At 42.0% G+C, this 17,358-nt stretch overlaps 1 protein-coding gene across 1 annotated transcript in view; it reads right to left on the reverse strand.

Annotated features, from left to right (window-relative positions):
* Positions 1–1,719: 1,719 nt before the first annotated feature.
* The window catches only part of LOC111216549 (caskin-1-like), a 35,532-nt gene continuing 19,893 nt past the window's right edge, over positions 1,720–17,358 (reverse strand). The window contains exons 11-21 of the mRNA XM_022738075.1: positions 15,642–15,740; positions 15,354–15,538; positions 14,264–14,345; positions 12,520–12,587; positions 10,943–11,050; positions 10,286–10,387; positions 9,933–10,071; positions 8,389–9,191; positions 7,651–8,302; positions 5,877–6,501; positions 1,720–3,731 (exon numbers count right to left, since the gene is read on the reverse strand). Coding sequence (XP_022593796.1) covers positions 3,635–3,731; positions 5,877–6,501; positions 7,651–8,302; positions 8,389–9,191; positions 9,933–10,071; positions 10,286–10,387; positions 10,943–11,050; positions 12,520–12,587; positions 14,264–14,345; positions 15,354–15,538; positions 15,642–15,740 — 2,960 coding nt within the window. The 3' untranslated portion in view covers positions 1,720–3,634. The remainder of the gene's footprint in view (positions 3,732–5,876; positions 6,502–7,650; positions 8,303–8,388; positions 9,192–9,932; positions 10,072–10,285; positions 10,388–10,942; positions 11,051–12,519; positions 12,588–14,263; positions 14,346–15,353; positions 15,539–15,641; positions 15,741–17,358) is intronic.

Here is a 17,358-nt window from a genome sequence, read left to right on the forward strand (position 1 = left end):
ATATGCCTCCGGTTCAACAGGAAGTCCCGCCCCCTCTGGGATGTGTTTTTCCCACTTTATGAAAAAGGAGTTTCTGACCATATTCTGCACTTACTTTGCCTCCATTAACGAGCTGTACAGAGTTATTTGTACCCTTAACAACGCTAAAATAACAACGTTTTTTTTGTTAGCATCGGACAACTACATCTCCCATGAATCCTAGACTCAGAATTCCTCTCAAAGCCTCATGGGAGTTGTAGTTTCTGAACGCTAACGGAATAAAGGCCTTTAAATGCTGGTTGAAATTAGATATTAGGGGTGGGTCATACTTCAACATTGGATTTTGAACTGTTACCAAGTTATACCAGGAATTAAAACCAAATAATTTGCCAGAAACGATGCACATGTATGTTTAATGAGATGGCAAATAAATGTTCGTTATATTTAATGCTCTGTTCACATGCACACAGCATAACATAAATAAATACACAAATGTGTTAAATGTTGTTTACAGTAGTAATATTGTAAGCACAGCTGGAAAACAGGCCTCCAATCTTAATTATTTGAGAAACACAAATTCCTATTTACAACTCAAATCCTTTAGTTATGTAGAGTAAGTGAGTAAACATCTAATTTATGGGGTCAGACGAAGTGCAGTGGTGAGGAGTCAAAATACCTCAAACAACAACTATTGCAAAAGCTCCAAATATAAACCCCTCACTGAAAACATTGCTCTTAATTCAGTAGATCACAGGGTAAACACATATTGTTGGTGATATGAAGCACAGGTCTGGTAGTTTTAGAAGTAAAAGTTAAAACAATATTGGCCTGTTGCCTTATTCGTAAGCACACATTTCATGAAGAATCTCTGCAAGCGAGATATTTTACCAGTGACTATTAATGTGTTGTACACCATGCGCCTGTAGGTGTTAGCAATGTCAACTGATGTTCTGCAGAGCGTTGTAACAAGTTCACTCTGATATGTAGTATTAGGATGACACTTTTTCAATGTGCCTATATTTCAATATTTGTGTTCAGTTTTAATCTTTTCATGGGCTAACTGAGGCCCTTTAGTTCCAAGTAAGGGAAATCTAGTGCTATAATATTCAGTACAATTTGAAACAAAAATGAGCAGTGCAGCAACAAAGATTTTAGAAATACTGAGTCCAGACACCAGAACCAAACCCTGCACAATTTTCTTAAGATTTAAAGAGCCACACTTATGTAGTCTGTAAATTACAGTCTAAATGTTGTTTCAAGGCCCTCTTTACACTGCCAGGTATCAAGCCCTGTTATCTTAATCAATTACTTAATTTTGTCTAAAACTTAAAATATCAGATGCAGACCTGAAATACACCATTATATGTAATATTTGTTATATCCGCACAATATTGCAGATGCCTTTCTGTCTGCTGTGGGAGCTACAGCCCTGAAAGCAGTAACAATTTGGCCAAGCCTTTTTCCTGTTTCAAACAGGCCAGGCCTTATTCGCCAAAAACAGTCTCCCAATCCAATGTCACTCAAGCTATTGAAAGCCTGAAACCAGAGGAGTTGAGGCTGTTCAACAACCACCTATAGGTTAAATTACTTAGGTGTAATCAAAGTTGTATGGTCATATTGTTTTTGTAAAAGAGTCTACAAAATAATTCTGACAATTCCTAAGCAGGTGAGATATAAAAGAAAAAACAACTCAAATAGTCACATAAGGTTTAATTTATACATTTATTCTGATCACAGCTGTACAGGAATGCATCATCACAGCAGAAACACAACCTAAACCCAACCATGGCACAACAGCCGTCACAACACATCCAGAACTCAACCATAAATGTACAGGCTCAGTCAGCTCACCTCAATTCAATGTCTTATCATTATTTTCATTTTTATTATTAACATAGAACCATCTGTCTCTCAAATATATCTTTGTTTTCAAAGAGCATAAAAATACAAGTAGACTCTTCATTGGGATGAACACTGGTGGTTGATCCACTGTCTGGCCTACATGAGGGACCACTGAAAACTGGGGGAGTCGAGGTGGAGCAGAGCCAACTTATTACAGCTTACAGGAGGAGGGGAGGAGGGCTTAAATGGCCTCAAACAAGGCTTCTCAATGGTTACAGGAGGACTGCAGACAGGGCGATTGATTTCAGGGATCACATAGGACTCACAACTCAACCTATAAGCTACGTTTGACATCACAGACACACAAGGAGCATGGGTTTGTGAGGAAACAGAGAAAACCATTAAACATTTTGGAATGAAAAACAAGAAAAAAAGAGACAAAAATAATCTTGAATATATGAAAGAACACTACCAAGGCACAGAGAGATGCAGAGTTAAATAATGGACACAAAGGGAGATAAAAAAAGGGGGAAGACAAGATGGAAGGTGGGCAGATTAGAGGCAGTTTCACTAACCAACACTAGAGGGAGCTCTAACAGCTCAAATACCCAGGTATATTATAAACTCTATGTATGTATACTGGATTGACTATATAAAGCATTGAAATATAGGATTATCTTTTAAAAACACTGTTCACTGCAGCAGGACAAGGGATACACCGCATGAGTGTGCTTGTATATATATATGTGTGTGTTTGCATGTGAATGTGTAAATGTCAGTCTTTGTATTGTATATGTGTGGATTCATTTCCAAGCAAACCTCCATAGGTGGAGCTAAACACCAACAAAGCAGAACACCAGCGAGATTAAAACCGACGTGATGTGCATTTGTGTGTGTGTGTGTGTGTGTGTGTGTGTACTTGTGTGTGTGCGTGCGTGTGTGTGTGTGTGTGAGTGTCTCAAAATTCGTGGACACACATCTATATCGTCGGTCTGATCATTAGTATAACTACTGTACGTGTGGGAGGACATTGACATGAGCATCAGCAGGGACTACACACACTCATAACGACAACAACGGCAACAATAACAACAACAGCAAGAACAACAACATGAAGAGAGACAACACACAGCTCAGGAAGTCCGGCTAACCACAATCCTCCACTCATACACAAGAGAAATAGAGGCTACGATTCATCTGGAAAAATGCATCCTGTTGTCATCGCAGGAGTGAGACAGACTCAGAAAGTGGCCTGTCTTTCTTTGTGCTTTTAAAAACTCTCTCCAGGGTCTCATCTGTATGCATCTATCTGACTATCTATCTATCTCATCTATTCATCTATTCATCCATCTGCCTGTCTGTCAGTCAGTTTATGTGCTTATTTTTGCAAGCAATATGCTTATCTGTCTGTCTCACCATCTGACTGGGTTTGCATCTCTGTCCTAGCCAGAGTCTGTGGAGATAAAGGATGAGGAAAATGATTGTGCTTCTCAGTCCACACAGCCGTCTGAGGGCTGGGCGGCGGTGACTCGCTGGGCTGCAGAGGTCAGAGGTTGTGTGGGAGCGGCCTCCTCGCGTCAGGAGGCGTACTAGAGCTACTGCAGCAGACGAAGAGGTCTCCCTCCTCAGTATACTGTACAAGGCTACATGAGAAGCGCTCGCGCAGGAAGGACACACTCTGAAATACACACACACACACACACACACACTCTCAGAGCGACAGCATCGAGCCTTGGGAGAGCTTTTCTTGATACACCTACACATGATGGGGGAGAGGGAAAGAGCTTGTTGGAAATGAGACGTGGGCAGGAGATCAGTCGAGCATGGCGTCCAGTTGGTCTGCCAAGTCGTCAAACATGCTGCCGATGTCATCCAAGATGGAGACTGTCGTCTTTTTGCTGGAAAGAGAGCTGGGAGTTGGATAACAGAAAAGGAAGAGTTTATCTGATAATGAGGCAGACACATTCACAGTAAATTAGAGATGGTTTTCCCCACTGTTAGCCTGAATTTTAATGGTAAATCTGATGCTCCTCAACACAGATACACAGGAATCTCCTGGATAATTAGCAGTAACTTTAAACCTACAATAACTGATTTGAACACTGAAACACTGGATCATCACCTTTTTAAGTTAACAAGACGAACTTGTAAGCAAACATGTGACTAAGCACTTTTACTCCAGAACTGAACTTGAGCACAATTTTGATACTTCTACATCTACTCTGCTACGTGTCATTGTACTTTTCACTCCACTACATTTATCTGACAGCTTTAGTCACTAACTACCTTTCAGATTCAGATTAATATCAAAAAAATATAATAAACAAACACATGATGTATTTTATATATGTGCATAATTATGTATTTCATAAATAATATAAAATATATTATTCTGAAATTGGACATTCTACATATTGAGCACTTTAAGTATATATATCGAGTGTTTCTACACTGTGATCAACCTACAGCACCTTTCTTTAGGTAAAAGATCTGAGTAATTCTCCCAGCACTGGCAAACAAGCAACATTATCATTCATTTGGATGTTGCGTTTCTGGCGAACCTGGAGTTCATCTCTATGAACCTCTGAGGTTAAATATCTGTCTCTTTAGCTGCTAAAAGCTCCACTGTGTTCACCAGCTAGTTGCTAATTGGTGCTGAGCAGTTAGCATTCAGTGCGTCCTTAAGGACTTTTTGCTGAAAACAGCTTCTTACTGCATGAAACATGGTGAGAGTGATTTAAAACAGTAAAGCTTAGCACCAGACAAGTAGACAATGAGAAAGCTTAGCTACAAGCTTAGGGGTGCACGGGTTCAGGGTATAATTCTAATTAAAGCCACTTTAAAGTTATAATCCTTCAAGTTTCCCTCAAATCAAACCCCATTTTGATACTATTCACGGTCAGCTCCACATTAAGTGTATTTACATTCACTAATTGTCTCTATAGATAGTTATTTTTGTTGCTAGTGACACAGTGGGCCACTTTCACTCTGGATTCACAGCATTTAACCCGGTGCAATTTGATCTAATTTCTAACAGCCTAACTGCATCCTGTTCACTCTTTACACCATGTCAGAGCTGCACTAAGTGACTGCTAATGCAACTTGAACATTTCCTACTGCTGCTGCCTCACATCACAAACATTACTGGCAAAACACAAGGGGGCTTTTATTCTGAAGCAGCCACAACAAATGCAATGTTTTTGCTTGGTTGTGCTGTAAACAGACACAACAGATGCTCTTCTGTTGTGCTCACTGTTACCACAGTAACCAAGGGTTTGGTCAAATCTGCCATGGCCTTACAACTTTTATTTTGCCTTAGTTTATGTCATGCAAACCTTGTTTCCGTCTGTTTGTTACGGTGTGTGGCTCTGAATACTATAGTACACATCAGCCTTAGCAACTGTTGCTATGGTTAAGCTGCCAGCCTGAGGCACAAATCCGAGCTGTGTTAAATTTAGACCTGTTTATTGCTGCAAATGGGGACAAAACCCTGCACCAGTGACTTTGAATTTGAATTTGAAAGTGAATGAAGGTGATATGAAATACAGATTTTTATTTGAGTGTAAACTTTGGTTCCAGGTGGCTTTAAACTCAGTGATTTAATGTTTCTTGGGAGGTTGTAACCAACTTTTTCTCCTTGAAAGAATTTGCTTTCTTTTTAGAGGCTGAGATAAAATAATTCTTGCCAGATATGGCTGGCAAGTACAGGTTTTGGTAGAGGTCACTGAACACAGCATTTTCCATTTCTGTTTAAAAGGTTTTATTTAATTTGAACATAAGAGAAAATTCAAAGTACGAGAAAGCTGGTGAATGCCATAGATTCTCTTAAATCTCTCAGATGTGCCATTTAATCTGCTTGTGCAACTGGCTGTTGCATGAGGCCCATTGTTTATGGAGAAGACGAACAGGGCTATTACCTCCATAATTGTCTCGCTTTGCAGCTCTACATTGTGTGGAAAAGCTCATTTATGCTCTGATCCGCTCATCATCACCTTGGATGGCAACAAGTAAATCATTATATTTAAATTATGCTGATTAACTTTATAAATACTCACTCATTTTGTGCGTCCTCCTCTTTGATTTTATGCTCGACAGCCTGAAGAGCTGCAGCCAAAGAGGCACTGGTCTCCTCCAAACGGTGCTGCGCCTCCTCCTCCTCCTCCTGCTCTTCCCCCTCTGTGTGACTTTCCACCTCTTCTCTCGCTCCATCCTTCCTTGAGGACTTCTTCTCCAGCTCCCTCTGGCTCTCTTCCTCTGCTCTCTTCCTCTCCTCCTCTTGCTCTTTGTGCCTCTTGTGCTCCCTCTCTTTACTCCTCTCCTCCTCCTCTCTCCTCCTCTCCTCTTCCTCCTCTACCTCCCGTCCTCCCAGCAAGTCGATGGAGAGGCCGGCGATGGAGGAGCGGGGAGGTTTGACAGGGTGGGGTGAGGGGGTGGACGGACTCTGGGCCGGAGAGGGGGATGTAAGGGGAAGTCCAGGAGAGAGGCAGGGAGCAGAAGGGGTGTCAGGAGCTGGAAGGGGGGCGGCAGAGGGCGGAGAGGACGGTTTGGGGGCCGGGGTGGGACTGGTAGCAGCAGGGCTCGGGCTCATGGTAGCTGAAGCTACGATTGCCTTGCCTGGTTTAGGTGCCGTCGGAGGCCCGCGGGGTTTTGGGGAGACAGGAGGAGGGACACGCTTCGGGTCTGGTCAGAGAGAGTCAGAGAGAATGCTGTCAGTCTTCTTAGACACTATTGTCCACGGTGGTCACTCACACATACTGCATATAAGACCTATTGACCTTATGAATTTCAGCAACGAGGAAGTGCTCTGACTCCATTTTTTTGTCTTTTAACTTCACGTCTACACAGGACATAGGAATGTGTTGCATTTTGCAGATTGACATCTGCGGCTTGTGATCAACCTCCTGTTTATAACAGTATGAAGTCATAACACGAGTCGTCCAAGTCTTCATCAGAAACACAGTGGAGACTCATTTGGTTAGTTACACAATCAAACACACCTATTCCAAATTAAATCAATTAAATATATATTATATTACATAGCTTTGGGGAAACGATGTGATTTAATTAATGATGAATCAATTTCCAGACCAACAAAGGTATAGGGTGGGCCGCACAAGGTGAATGGGGGATTGGTGCTGGATATCTATGTACCTGGTGAAGATCATCTGGGGTTGAAACAGCACCAATAAATGAACATTTGCTAGCTGTAGAACCTTAAATTATTATGTTTATTTACAACTAAAATTAAAACAGAAAAATAACACAATATAACTGAACCATCACGATCTATTTAGCTGACAGTCAATAAATGCGGTGTTTGTGCAGCTGCTGAATTATGAGTGTTGCTGCTATAATTTCACATGGTTCATTTATATTCATGTTCATTTTAATCTTCTCTTGATAATAATCTACTAATTATTTTAGCTGTAGTTTATCACCAAAGGTGTTATTAAAATCAAGATAACACATTACAGATTATTGCTTTAAAGCGCCTATGTGGGGGCATCCTGAAGCCGAACATTTATAATATAATCACAACCACTTTATTACATCTCACTCCCCTTTCCCCTTGTGTTTCCTGTCTGTAACTGTAATATTTCTATCAAATGAAACTAAAAGGCAACATTCAGCCGGCTTATTATTTCACAAAAATTAATACAATCAGAATACTTGATGATGATATTATCACACTGAAATCTACACATAGTGATAATAATATGACTACTTAAGGACATATACATTAATATAAACAGTTCCTCCACAGATAAACTCGATGACTATATAACCATTCCTCAGTTTTGTGTGTGTGTGAGTGTGTGTGTGTCTCACCAGGGCTCCGTGCCACGTCAGTATTATCAGGCCCTGGTATGGGGACCCTGCGGGTTGGTGTTGGGGGTTCAGCTTGTGTCTTCCTCAGGGTGACTGAGGATGGTTTGGGTGACACCGCCGGCTTTAGAGACTTCCTGGCCTCCATCCACTCACAGCTCTCTCTGTTGGCCTCCGTCTTGTCAGAGACCTCAGACACCGGCCTCCGCCTCAGGACCACGCCACCGTTTTGCTGCGCCTCAACTCCGTTTTTCCTACTATCTGTTTGACTGCTGGGAGAGTCTGATTGGTTATTGCTTTGACTGACACTATCTGTGTGCTCGGTGCGTGGTCTCCTGCGTATGGTTTCAGAGCCGGTTGTCATGGTAACAACAGTGGTAGTCACGGATGAAGGCGCTTTAGAGTCTGTTGCCAGGGGATGAGGCTTCCTTCGCAGTGTCACCGTGCCATCTGCGATCTCTGATGTTGAGGTGACCACGGTGGATCGAGGCCTGGGCTCTGGACGCTGTTGGGCTGGTTGCCGAGGTAACAGGTCAGTCTGATCACCAGGGATGCCTTCTGGTCCACTGATGGTTCTGCGCCGACTTTTGGCATCATCCTCCTCAGATCCAAGACCTCCTGCGCCTGCCTGGCGACGAAGTATCGGTGGACTCACCTGGGGATCACATGATATTTACACATACATATTGCCAGTAAAAAAATTAACTCTCAAAGACCAAACCAAACACATACACCCCCCACCTGTAAGTAGTTGGTGCTGCTTCCCAGATTCTTCGGCAGGGTTTTGGCTCCACCCACGATGGATGTTTCCAGCATGGCGGCAAGGCTGCGAACACTCCCAGAAGCCCCCTCTGATCTCTCCAGGCCTGCTGAGCCCTGAGCCCTTAAAGCTGACCCCAGGCTGCCGCAGTCACTGGCTCGCCGCTCTCGATAGGTTGGCAGCCCTAGTAGTCCCTCCCCCTGTCCCTCTCCCTCCCCGTCACCCCCAGTTATGGAAGAACAAGACCGTTTAGGTGGTGTTGGGGGCCGACCTTTGCGACGGGGACGGAGTGTGACGGATGATTGGCTACGGTTAACAGTGACATCATTAGGGGCGGCAGTACGTGCGGAGCTGCTGCGGCACACGGTGGCGTATCTAGAGTCTGATTCTGAGCCAATAAGACTGTGAGTTCTCCGTCGCTCTTCCTCCTCGCTGGGCAGCCGAAGCAGCGGCACTGACGCATCTATTGCTGCCATCTGGGTGGAGGGACGCGGCCGGGCCCTGGGGGAGGCCTGCTGGGTCCGGACATGTGGGGGAGTTTGTGGCGGGGTTTGTGTCGGTGTATGGGGAGGGGTCTGTGAATGTGTGAGACCTGGGCGAGGTTTGGCCAGTGGGCTGGGGGCACCATCCCTCTGCTTCCTCGCCTCCCTCCGGGGCTCTGAGCCCGTGCTGCCACCTGGGCTGGACGGAGGTGTAGACGGGCTCTGAGGAGGCTCAGAACCACTTTCTCGTCTCTGTAGCTCCTTCAGTCTCCTCACTCCCAACATCAGTTTCTTCTGATGGCCTGAGGGGAGGCAGTGGTGTGGAGGAGAACCGTTATTGTGAGGTAGAGAGAGAATGAAAACATATTTGGACTCCAAAGCTGGAAGAGATTCCAGTGTATCTGTTGTTTATTTAATAAAAGTAACAACCAAACAGTAAATATCCCAGAAAACTGCGCTAGTAGGCATGATCATTAAATCTAACCCAGAGGTTCACAATCCCCAGGCTGTGGACCAGTATCAGGCCACCGGACACAGTAAGTAAGTATTAGCTACTATATTAAGCTATTATAGGCTATTTTTGTGTTTTGAGTTTCATTGAAATGCAGTTTAAATGTTTTGTTTGTATAGTTATAGGAACTCTTCATTTCTGTTTAATTGTAAAGATTTATATTTTATTTGCCTTATTTTGAACTAAAAAGGTTAATTCTGCAAACAAATTGAATGTTCTGGTTGACAAGTATTATCACCACAGAGAGGCTGAATAAACTAGGTCCAAATCTTTCAGACACAATAACAGAACTAGTATATCAACAGTATTATGGCACTGAATTCTTCTATGTGTTGTAAAGTGGAACAAAACCTTCAGTAACAGGGGATTCTTAAAGTAACATGTGTACAGGCTGGAGTCTGGCCCTGACAGTCTACTTATGACTCTTTTATTTCAAATCATACTTATGATTTACATCAAATGAACAAAATCAAAATCGCTATACCTCTAGTTGCTTTGTTGTTGGAGTCTTTATAATGTAGCTGTAACTTACCGAGTTTCGTGATACCAATCTCTTGCAGATCTTCAAGGCTGATGTCAGAGATGAAGTCAATGTTTTCATACCCATTTTGCACCAGAACTTGGTAGTACTGACTAAGACCCAGGTGGGAGAGCCAGTCTGCCAGATTGGCCTAAAACACACACACAGCGACACACAAACACGGGCACCAATGTAAAAACCTTGTGCACAGATTACAGAAGATACAGAATAGAACTGTTTTTCTGACAAAATATTTCGTTAGCAATCTGTAAGAGCTGCATGTGTATATGCTTGTGTGCAAGCAGCTGCCAAAACTCAACATCTCCTCCTTTTTCTAGCTTGTATAGTACACATGAAAGCCTTACAGGCTTGTGGTCTGGCAGCCAGTCTGTGGAGGGCAGCTTGCTGATCTCTGATGTTAACTTCTTTCGATGTCCAGGCTTCATGACCCCAATTGCCGTCAGGTCCTTCAACACAAAGCACGCTGAGTTACATCAGGAATTCAACACAGCTACAGTAGGTGGGTTTTTTTCTTTTGAATGTAAACAATTTTATGCGTACGTTTGACATTTGTACATGAGCTGCGGGTGATAAGCCTTCAGGAATATTTTGCTTTGGATAATCTTCTGATGAGTGTCCCCTGCCCTTAGGGGGTTTATGTCATACCACTGTGTCTGCTTCAGTACATTCGCACAAACGCGCACACATACCCACACACACACACACACACACACACACACAATGGCACTCCAAACACACTCAAGGACAAACACAGAGTAGCGTTTACGGCACAGACTGGAACACACGGCCATGTGTGAACACAGGTATGTAAATGAAGCAGACAGAGTATGAGGAGTGACTGGCTGAGGCTCAGGACTCACACCGGGGGGGTCAGGTGACAGAGACAGGAGGGTCATGATGACATCATCCAGGTCAGTGGGGAGCTGATTTGAGAGCTGAGCTGGGCGGAGCCTTGACAGACAAGGGGCGGGGCGTGAGGGGGTCAGGGGTCATGACCTTACCTCAGGGGTCATGCGGCTAATGGTGTCTAGATCATATCCCGCGGTGAGGAAGTGGGTGGTGTAGAACTGCAGCTGAAACTCACCCAGCCACGCCACTACTGCCTGCTTCTAGAACACAGAGCACAGAACACTACTGCCTGCTTCTAGAAGAGTCCACGGGGTTCTTCTAGAGCACAGAACACACACCTGTTCTAGAACACAGCATAGGAGCCTGTTCTAGAACACAGCATAGGAGCCTGTTCTAGAACACAGGAGAGAAGACTGTTCTAGAAAACAGCACAGAGACTTCCATTGTAATTCCAGAATGCACCCCTGCTCTACAACAAAATCTAGTTTTACCAGCAAAGAATGGGAACCTGTTCTGGAACACGTGATAGAGACCTGTTCTATAAAGCAGAGTATAAAACACAGAGCTACAGCTTTGTCTTCAGCTTATAGAACAATAGTCCTGCAGTACTTCCAAGGTGCACAATGCCGGCACAAATTCAAAGAACGACACTGCCTACATTTATGATAAAAAAAACAAAACACAACTGTTTCAAAAATACTGCCACTAAAATATGCATAAAGGAATAATACAGTGGATTTTCACAGTACTCCCAAACAGTACTGTTTGTAATTCAGCCATGCAGATTTATTTGCAAAACTTTTGAGATCTCTGCCGCTGAGACTCCTGACACCACAATGGAGGTAAAACAAATCTCATTCATGGTGTTCAAGCCACTGAAACATTACATTGCTTTTGTCCGAAGGCACACATTTGGAGAAATTTTTTAGGCTAACTGTTTTGATGATGGACACTTACCGTGTAGACAGAGGGAGAAGACATTTGAGCACCACAAATAATTATCAATTTACCTGTATGCCTGTATACCTTGTATGTAGTGGAGGTAGGATTATCAGCGGTGAAGATTTAAAGACTCCTGCAAATGAAACTCCCAGTATGGCTAGATACCACTAAGGGTAAATGGAACATAATGTTTTCATAATTTGGGTCAACCAACCCTTTAAAGGTTGAACTAGAAAATGACATGCTATATTTTATGAATGACTTTAGTGTTAGAGAATGTTGCATGAGATCAACCAATGAGAACACACTAAGAACTGCATTTGCTTCTATAACAGAACACTGCTGTCGCCTGGCAACCAGGAAATGCTTGATTCTAGAATGTGGCATCTATTGATTCTAGAACACACAGAGAGAATTGAACCCTCAGCGTCACAGAACACACAGAGCTGCTGGCAGGTTCTAGAGCAGAGCGGCAGAATGTGGGTGTCTGGTGTCTCAGTGTGGTGCGAGGACAGGGGGTGGGTGGAGGGACAGAAGGCAAGACAGCAACTGACATCTCAGTGTGTCTGTCACTCTGCCTGTCTCCATGACGACACACTCGCATGCCCATCCTCACGGTGTCATCTGTTCAGGTGCAACACAACCGCCCGGATAGACACCTCACTGTGCCCACTGCCTGAACCCCACCCGTGTAGATGTCTCTCTCCCAAACCAAAGCGTTGGTTGAGAAGAAACAGAAGCAACAGAGAGTGGAGTCCACGGACCAATCTGCCATTCAAAAACTCACTTTCCCATCATCCTCCTCTGCCTTCCGCTCAAATGACCGTTGTTCATGGACTGCGGAACTGGAAGAGCCTTGGGGTGGAGGTGGACAGGCGAGACAATGGAAAGAAAAAGGAGGGAAAAGCAATGAAATATATTATTTTTCTCAGTAAAGGACAGTTTTGTTATTTCACAAAATGTATTTTTACATAAAGAATTATCCATAATTGGTATAAATGCACTTTAAATCTAAAGTGTCCCGAATTGCCCTTAGCCCTCAGTAAGATCTACACAGTAATGTCACATGACAGTTTTTTATTGCATGTAGATATACAGTATGTATCAGATTTGTTATTTATAAAATGCTTGTCTTGGCAGAGCTTTTGTTTCCTTTAGTTTCTTAATGATTTCTTAGAACGAGTTTACTTTTAACTAATGATTACCTACAATCGAACATGTAATTATATGGAACAGTTATTTCTAGATAATTATTATGAAAAGAACAGCTTCTTGTGAACTTGAAGTCTGCTCTCGAAAACAATGAATAAACTAAAGAACCAGGAAAATGCTGCAAAGCCAAGAAATGATGTTATCTGGTGATCAAGTGCAGTCTTGAGAAGCAGTGGAGAAATTAAATCAGGTTTTATCAGTCAGGTTTATATGTACGTATATATTCTATGTATGTATTCATAATAATTTGGAAACAGCTTTCATGCTTGGCTGGCTTTTTCCTCACATATCCCTTAAACAGACAACAGCAGATTACATCATATTAAAATATGATAATTTATATGCTTCTTTCAAACTGAGATTAGTAAATCAACTACAAGCACAGTGCCCAAATTTAAACACCATATAAATGTCTTATATACTTTATGTCTATACAAACACATCAAACATGTTTTATAAACTTATTCTATCTACACCACTTTTTGTAGCCCCAAGCAACTTCTAAACCAATGACAAGAATGCAGCTGGTGGTGTAAATTTGTAAATGCCTTGTCAGGAAAAATGTTCAGAAGTTACAAGTGGGCCCTGATCCAATGAAATCAAAGTTCAGTTCAATTCAATATAGGCCATATTTAGTTTGGGTAGGTTGAGTGCTTTTCATTCTAAGGCCAGTGTTGACCCTACATAATCCCACTGTACATGCCCTTTTCTTTTCATGTTTTTTTCTTTAGATGTTACACTGAAGCATTTGTCTTTTTAATTTTTAATTTTAATTTTGTTTATTTCAAGCAAATCTTTGTTATTGCGGCTAAAACATAAAACACACAAATTCCTGACAGCCAAAAAGAATTTATGCCAAGAAAGAGCGACCCGTCCGCAGCTGGTTTTCAGCTTTTATAAATAAAGCATAACTTGTAGAAGGCCAGAGGAAATGCTGCTTGTGTCTGATATGAACAGACAGGTGGTCTTTAAAGGGTCAGGTTGACTAAAAGTGAAATGAAGAAAAATAATTAATAAAAGCAGCAATCCAAATAAACCATTATAGAGAACACCACTTTGATCTTTTTGAGTTGTTATTACTTTCCTACAGACAGAATGTCTTTTTTGAGTAACTAGATCACTCGTTCTAATGCTTTTATTAGCAAGAGAAGACAAAACTTTATTATCTGTATCTCTAGAGTATCACTGCTGTGATCAAGTAGCAGCAGGCTGCAGTGAGACAGACCTTTAAGTTCAATGAAACATGACACAGGTCATCAGTTCAAATTAAGCCAAAGATTTTGCTTTTATGTTGTGTTTGGATGAGCGTGTGAGCTTACTCGCTGACTGCTCAACGGACTGCGACTGCTCCAAGAGATGCTCCTTGGCTTTAACTGACTGGGAAAGCACGGTGGCCAGGAGCTAAAACACACACACAAACATGGTCATACACACATGCACATGGGCACGCACGCTCACGAAATGAAACATTTACTCAAGCATAATCATTCAAAACCAGAAGTGCCATGTGACTCAGCTGAGTGCACATGTAACGGACAGATTTTGGCTTGAGTCCCTCTTCCTCTTGCATTTCTGCAATTTACCAAAACTGCCGTCACTGAAATCCTACAATGAATACTTCTTAAAACAGATTATGTCTCTCCAGCATAATATGGGAATAACATCCAGTTTGGCTAATTGCTAAATGCTTTTGCTAATGCAGTATTTTTATTACCTAATTATTACCTAAAACAGACTAGTTATATTCAGTGATAAAATTAAATTTAGAATGCACTGAAGCTGTTAGAGAACTGACCTGCAGGGTGCATGATATCACAGATTATAATATGAAAGCACACTAGACAATGGAAGAAAAAAAATACTTAGACAATAAAATGCACCAAAAAGAAACCCTGTATCTATCCAAGTTAGCAAGTTTGTGTTGTGTTTGTTGCTAAAACTCTAATTTGAGTTTGTAGTTTAGGACAACTCACTGTTCAAACACCTGTGTTGAATTTAATGCATCATTTTAAGAGATGCTTACACAATCTAACATAACTAGTCTAACAGAAATGAGAGGTGAGGTCTGGTGAGGATATAAAAAGATATGGTGTCGGTAGAATTTAGCTGTTATAGTTTATCTAGAGAGACATGTTGATGCTGGCATTTACAGGCTTTATTTTACTGAGTATTTGATAAAAAAGGACAAACCACAAGGCCATTATCGTATTGCACCTGTGGCCTACTGCTAAAAGAAAGCAAAAGCAAAAGCAAAGCGGAAGGACAAACTGAGCAGGAAACTGATTTGTGGTTAACTTGGTAACTAGAGTTGTGTTTGTTTCCTGAGAATGCTTTGGTATTTCCCAGAAATGACATGTTTTTTGTTCTGTAAAGATCCAGTAGCAATGTGAGGTGTAAACACTCTCTCACCTTTACCCCTTCGGCTTGTGCGTGCAGGCCTGGAGCGTTAAGGCCATGTGTGTTGACGCCTGGTGTGGGCGCAGGGTGTGGACTGGGTGCAGGGGTGGTCAGAACATGTGTGTTTCCAGAGCTCTGCAAGCTGCTTGATGACCGAACACTGCCGAGACTGCCCACACTGCCACTGCGCTCGCCACCTCCAAACACAAACACAAACACATACATTGCAGGATGCCGCATTATACAAAGAACAGTCCTTGCATATGTAGTTTTACATTGTTACCCAAAAACACAGTTTACCTGCCAGCGGTTTGCGTAGCACCCAGATATCCTCACTGGTGCTACTCTGTTGTCCTAGGGTAGGAGAGCCTTGAGGACTCAGCTCTGCAGTTCGCGAACCTGTCTCGCACACACACATGCAGACACACACACACACACACACATGCTTGTTATGTCCACTATTTTAGTCATGTAATTTTGGAGGATGTTCTTAAAAACAAAAACTGATTAACAGCTACACAGACCCCTATGATAATATGTGACATATTGTTTCATATATAAATCTATTTAACTCTTAAATAAACACCATCAAGAACACAGGTTCTCACAAAGGTACACTCACTCACCTACACATTCATAAACACATTACTCATAGTGGTTGCACCACCTTTTAGTGCTAATAATTTTGAGACTTGTAAAACCCTACAAACCCTTAGGCAGGTTCATCATTGTGTGCTTGCACAATACTAACAAATATTGTGCATGCAAGCACTGCTCAAAACACCAAACAGCATTTATTTAAAAAAAACACATCCAGTTATATGTGGTATTTCAAGCTAAATCACAGGAAAATGTCTATAAAATGGTAAATAATGCCTCTTAAATTTTCTATAACATGTACGGTATGTGAAGTTATAAAAGACTGAAAAGGCTCAGTTCACACAAATTAGAAGAACGCCACATAGTAAAATTATGTTTTAAAAACTATGAGTAAGGGGGAATATATACCTTTTTGTCATTTGGGTGAACTGATCCTTTAATACAGAGGCTTAAGAAAGTATTAAGATCCCTTCACCTTGTGCAACCTTTATTGTATCGTAGATTTCATTTCAAATGGTTAAGATTGACATTTCTGCCCATGAGCCTACACTCAATAATCCACAATGACTAAGTGAAAACATGTTTTGGGAAATTTCAAAATCAAAATCTCTTATTTAGTTTTCTATAGTAAAGTATTTAGTTTATATAGTAAACTAACTATGAAATTTTGATCTATAAATTATATATACTGTATATATATACTGTATATATGACTATGTACAGAGTATGTTGGAACAAGCAGATAGATAATACAGTATATTCTATATGTGGTCTTGTCAAACAGTGTGGAAAGGATGCTTAACTGTGATTTAAAGTGACACTACAGTATGTACCTGTCTGACTCTGCTGCTCCTGAGAAGTGGAGAGAGGAGGAGGAGGAGGAGGAGGAGTGGACAGAGGAGGAGTAGACAGAGAAGGTGGAGAGATGGGAAGAGGAACGTACCCAAAGGAGGAGAACCGAGGGAGGGACTGTGTGTTGGGGTGAGGGGGTGGAGGGGGAGGCAGATGCAGGGGGAGGACTTTGGAGGGGGGGTATGAGTGTCCGTTGACCGAGGCAATGGGACAGGGGTTGGGCCTACGGAGCAGGAGGGTGTGGCACTGCTGGGAGGGGGAGTGACCTGGACATGAGCCAGGAGGAGAGAGGTGCAAAACAACAACAACAACACAACAACAACTGATCAGTCAACTTGAAACAAAACAAATCTAATCAGATCTGAAAATGTATAAAATAATAACTGATTAAAATCAAAATATGAGAAAAGAATACATCCATATATCCACAGGGAATATATCTCTATAAATTAAAATATAATATCACTACAGCAACAAAGCAAACAAACAATATGAACAAAAGCAGAACAATCTAGCAGAGCAGGTTGGTTAGAAAGGGTTATTAAATAGGGAGGGTGACAGAAGG

The sequence above is a fragment of the Seriola dumerili genome, unplaced genomic scaffold (genome assembly GCF_002260705.1).
Source record: "Seriola dumerili isolate Sdu_G_001 unplaced genomic scaffold, Sdu_1.0 BDQW01000035.1, whole genome shotgun sequence".
Classification (NCBI taxonomy): domain Eukaryota; kingdom Metazoa; phylum Chordata; class Actinopteri; order Carangiformes; family Carangidae; genus Seriola; species Seriola dumerili.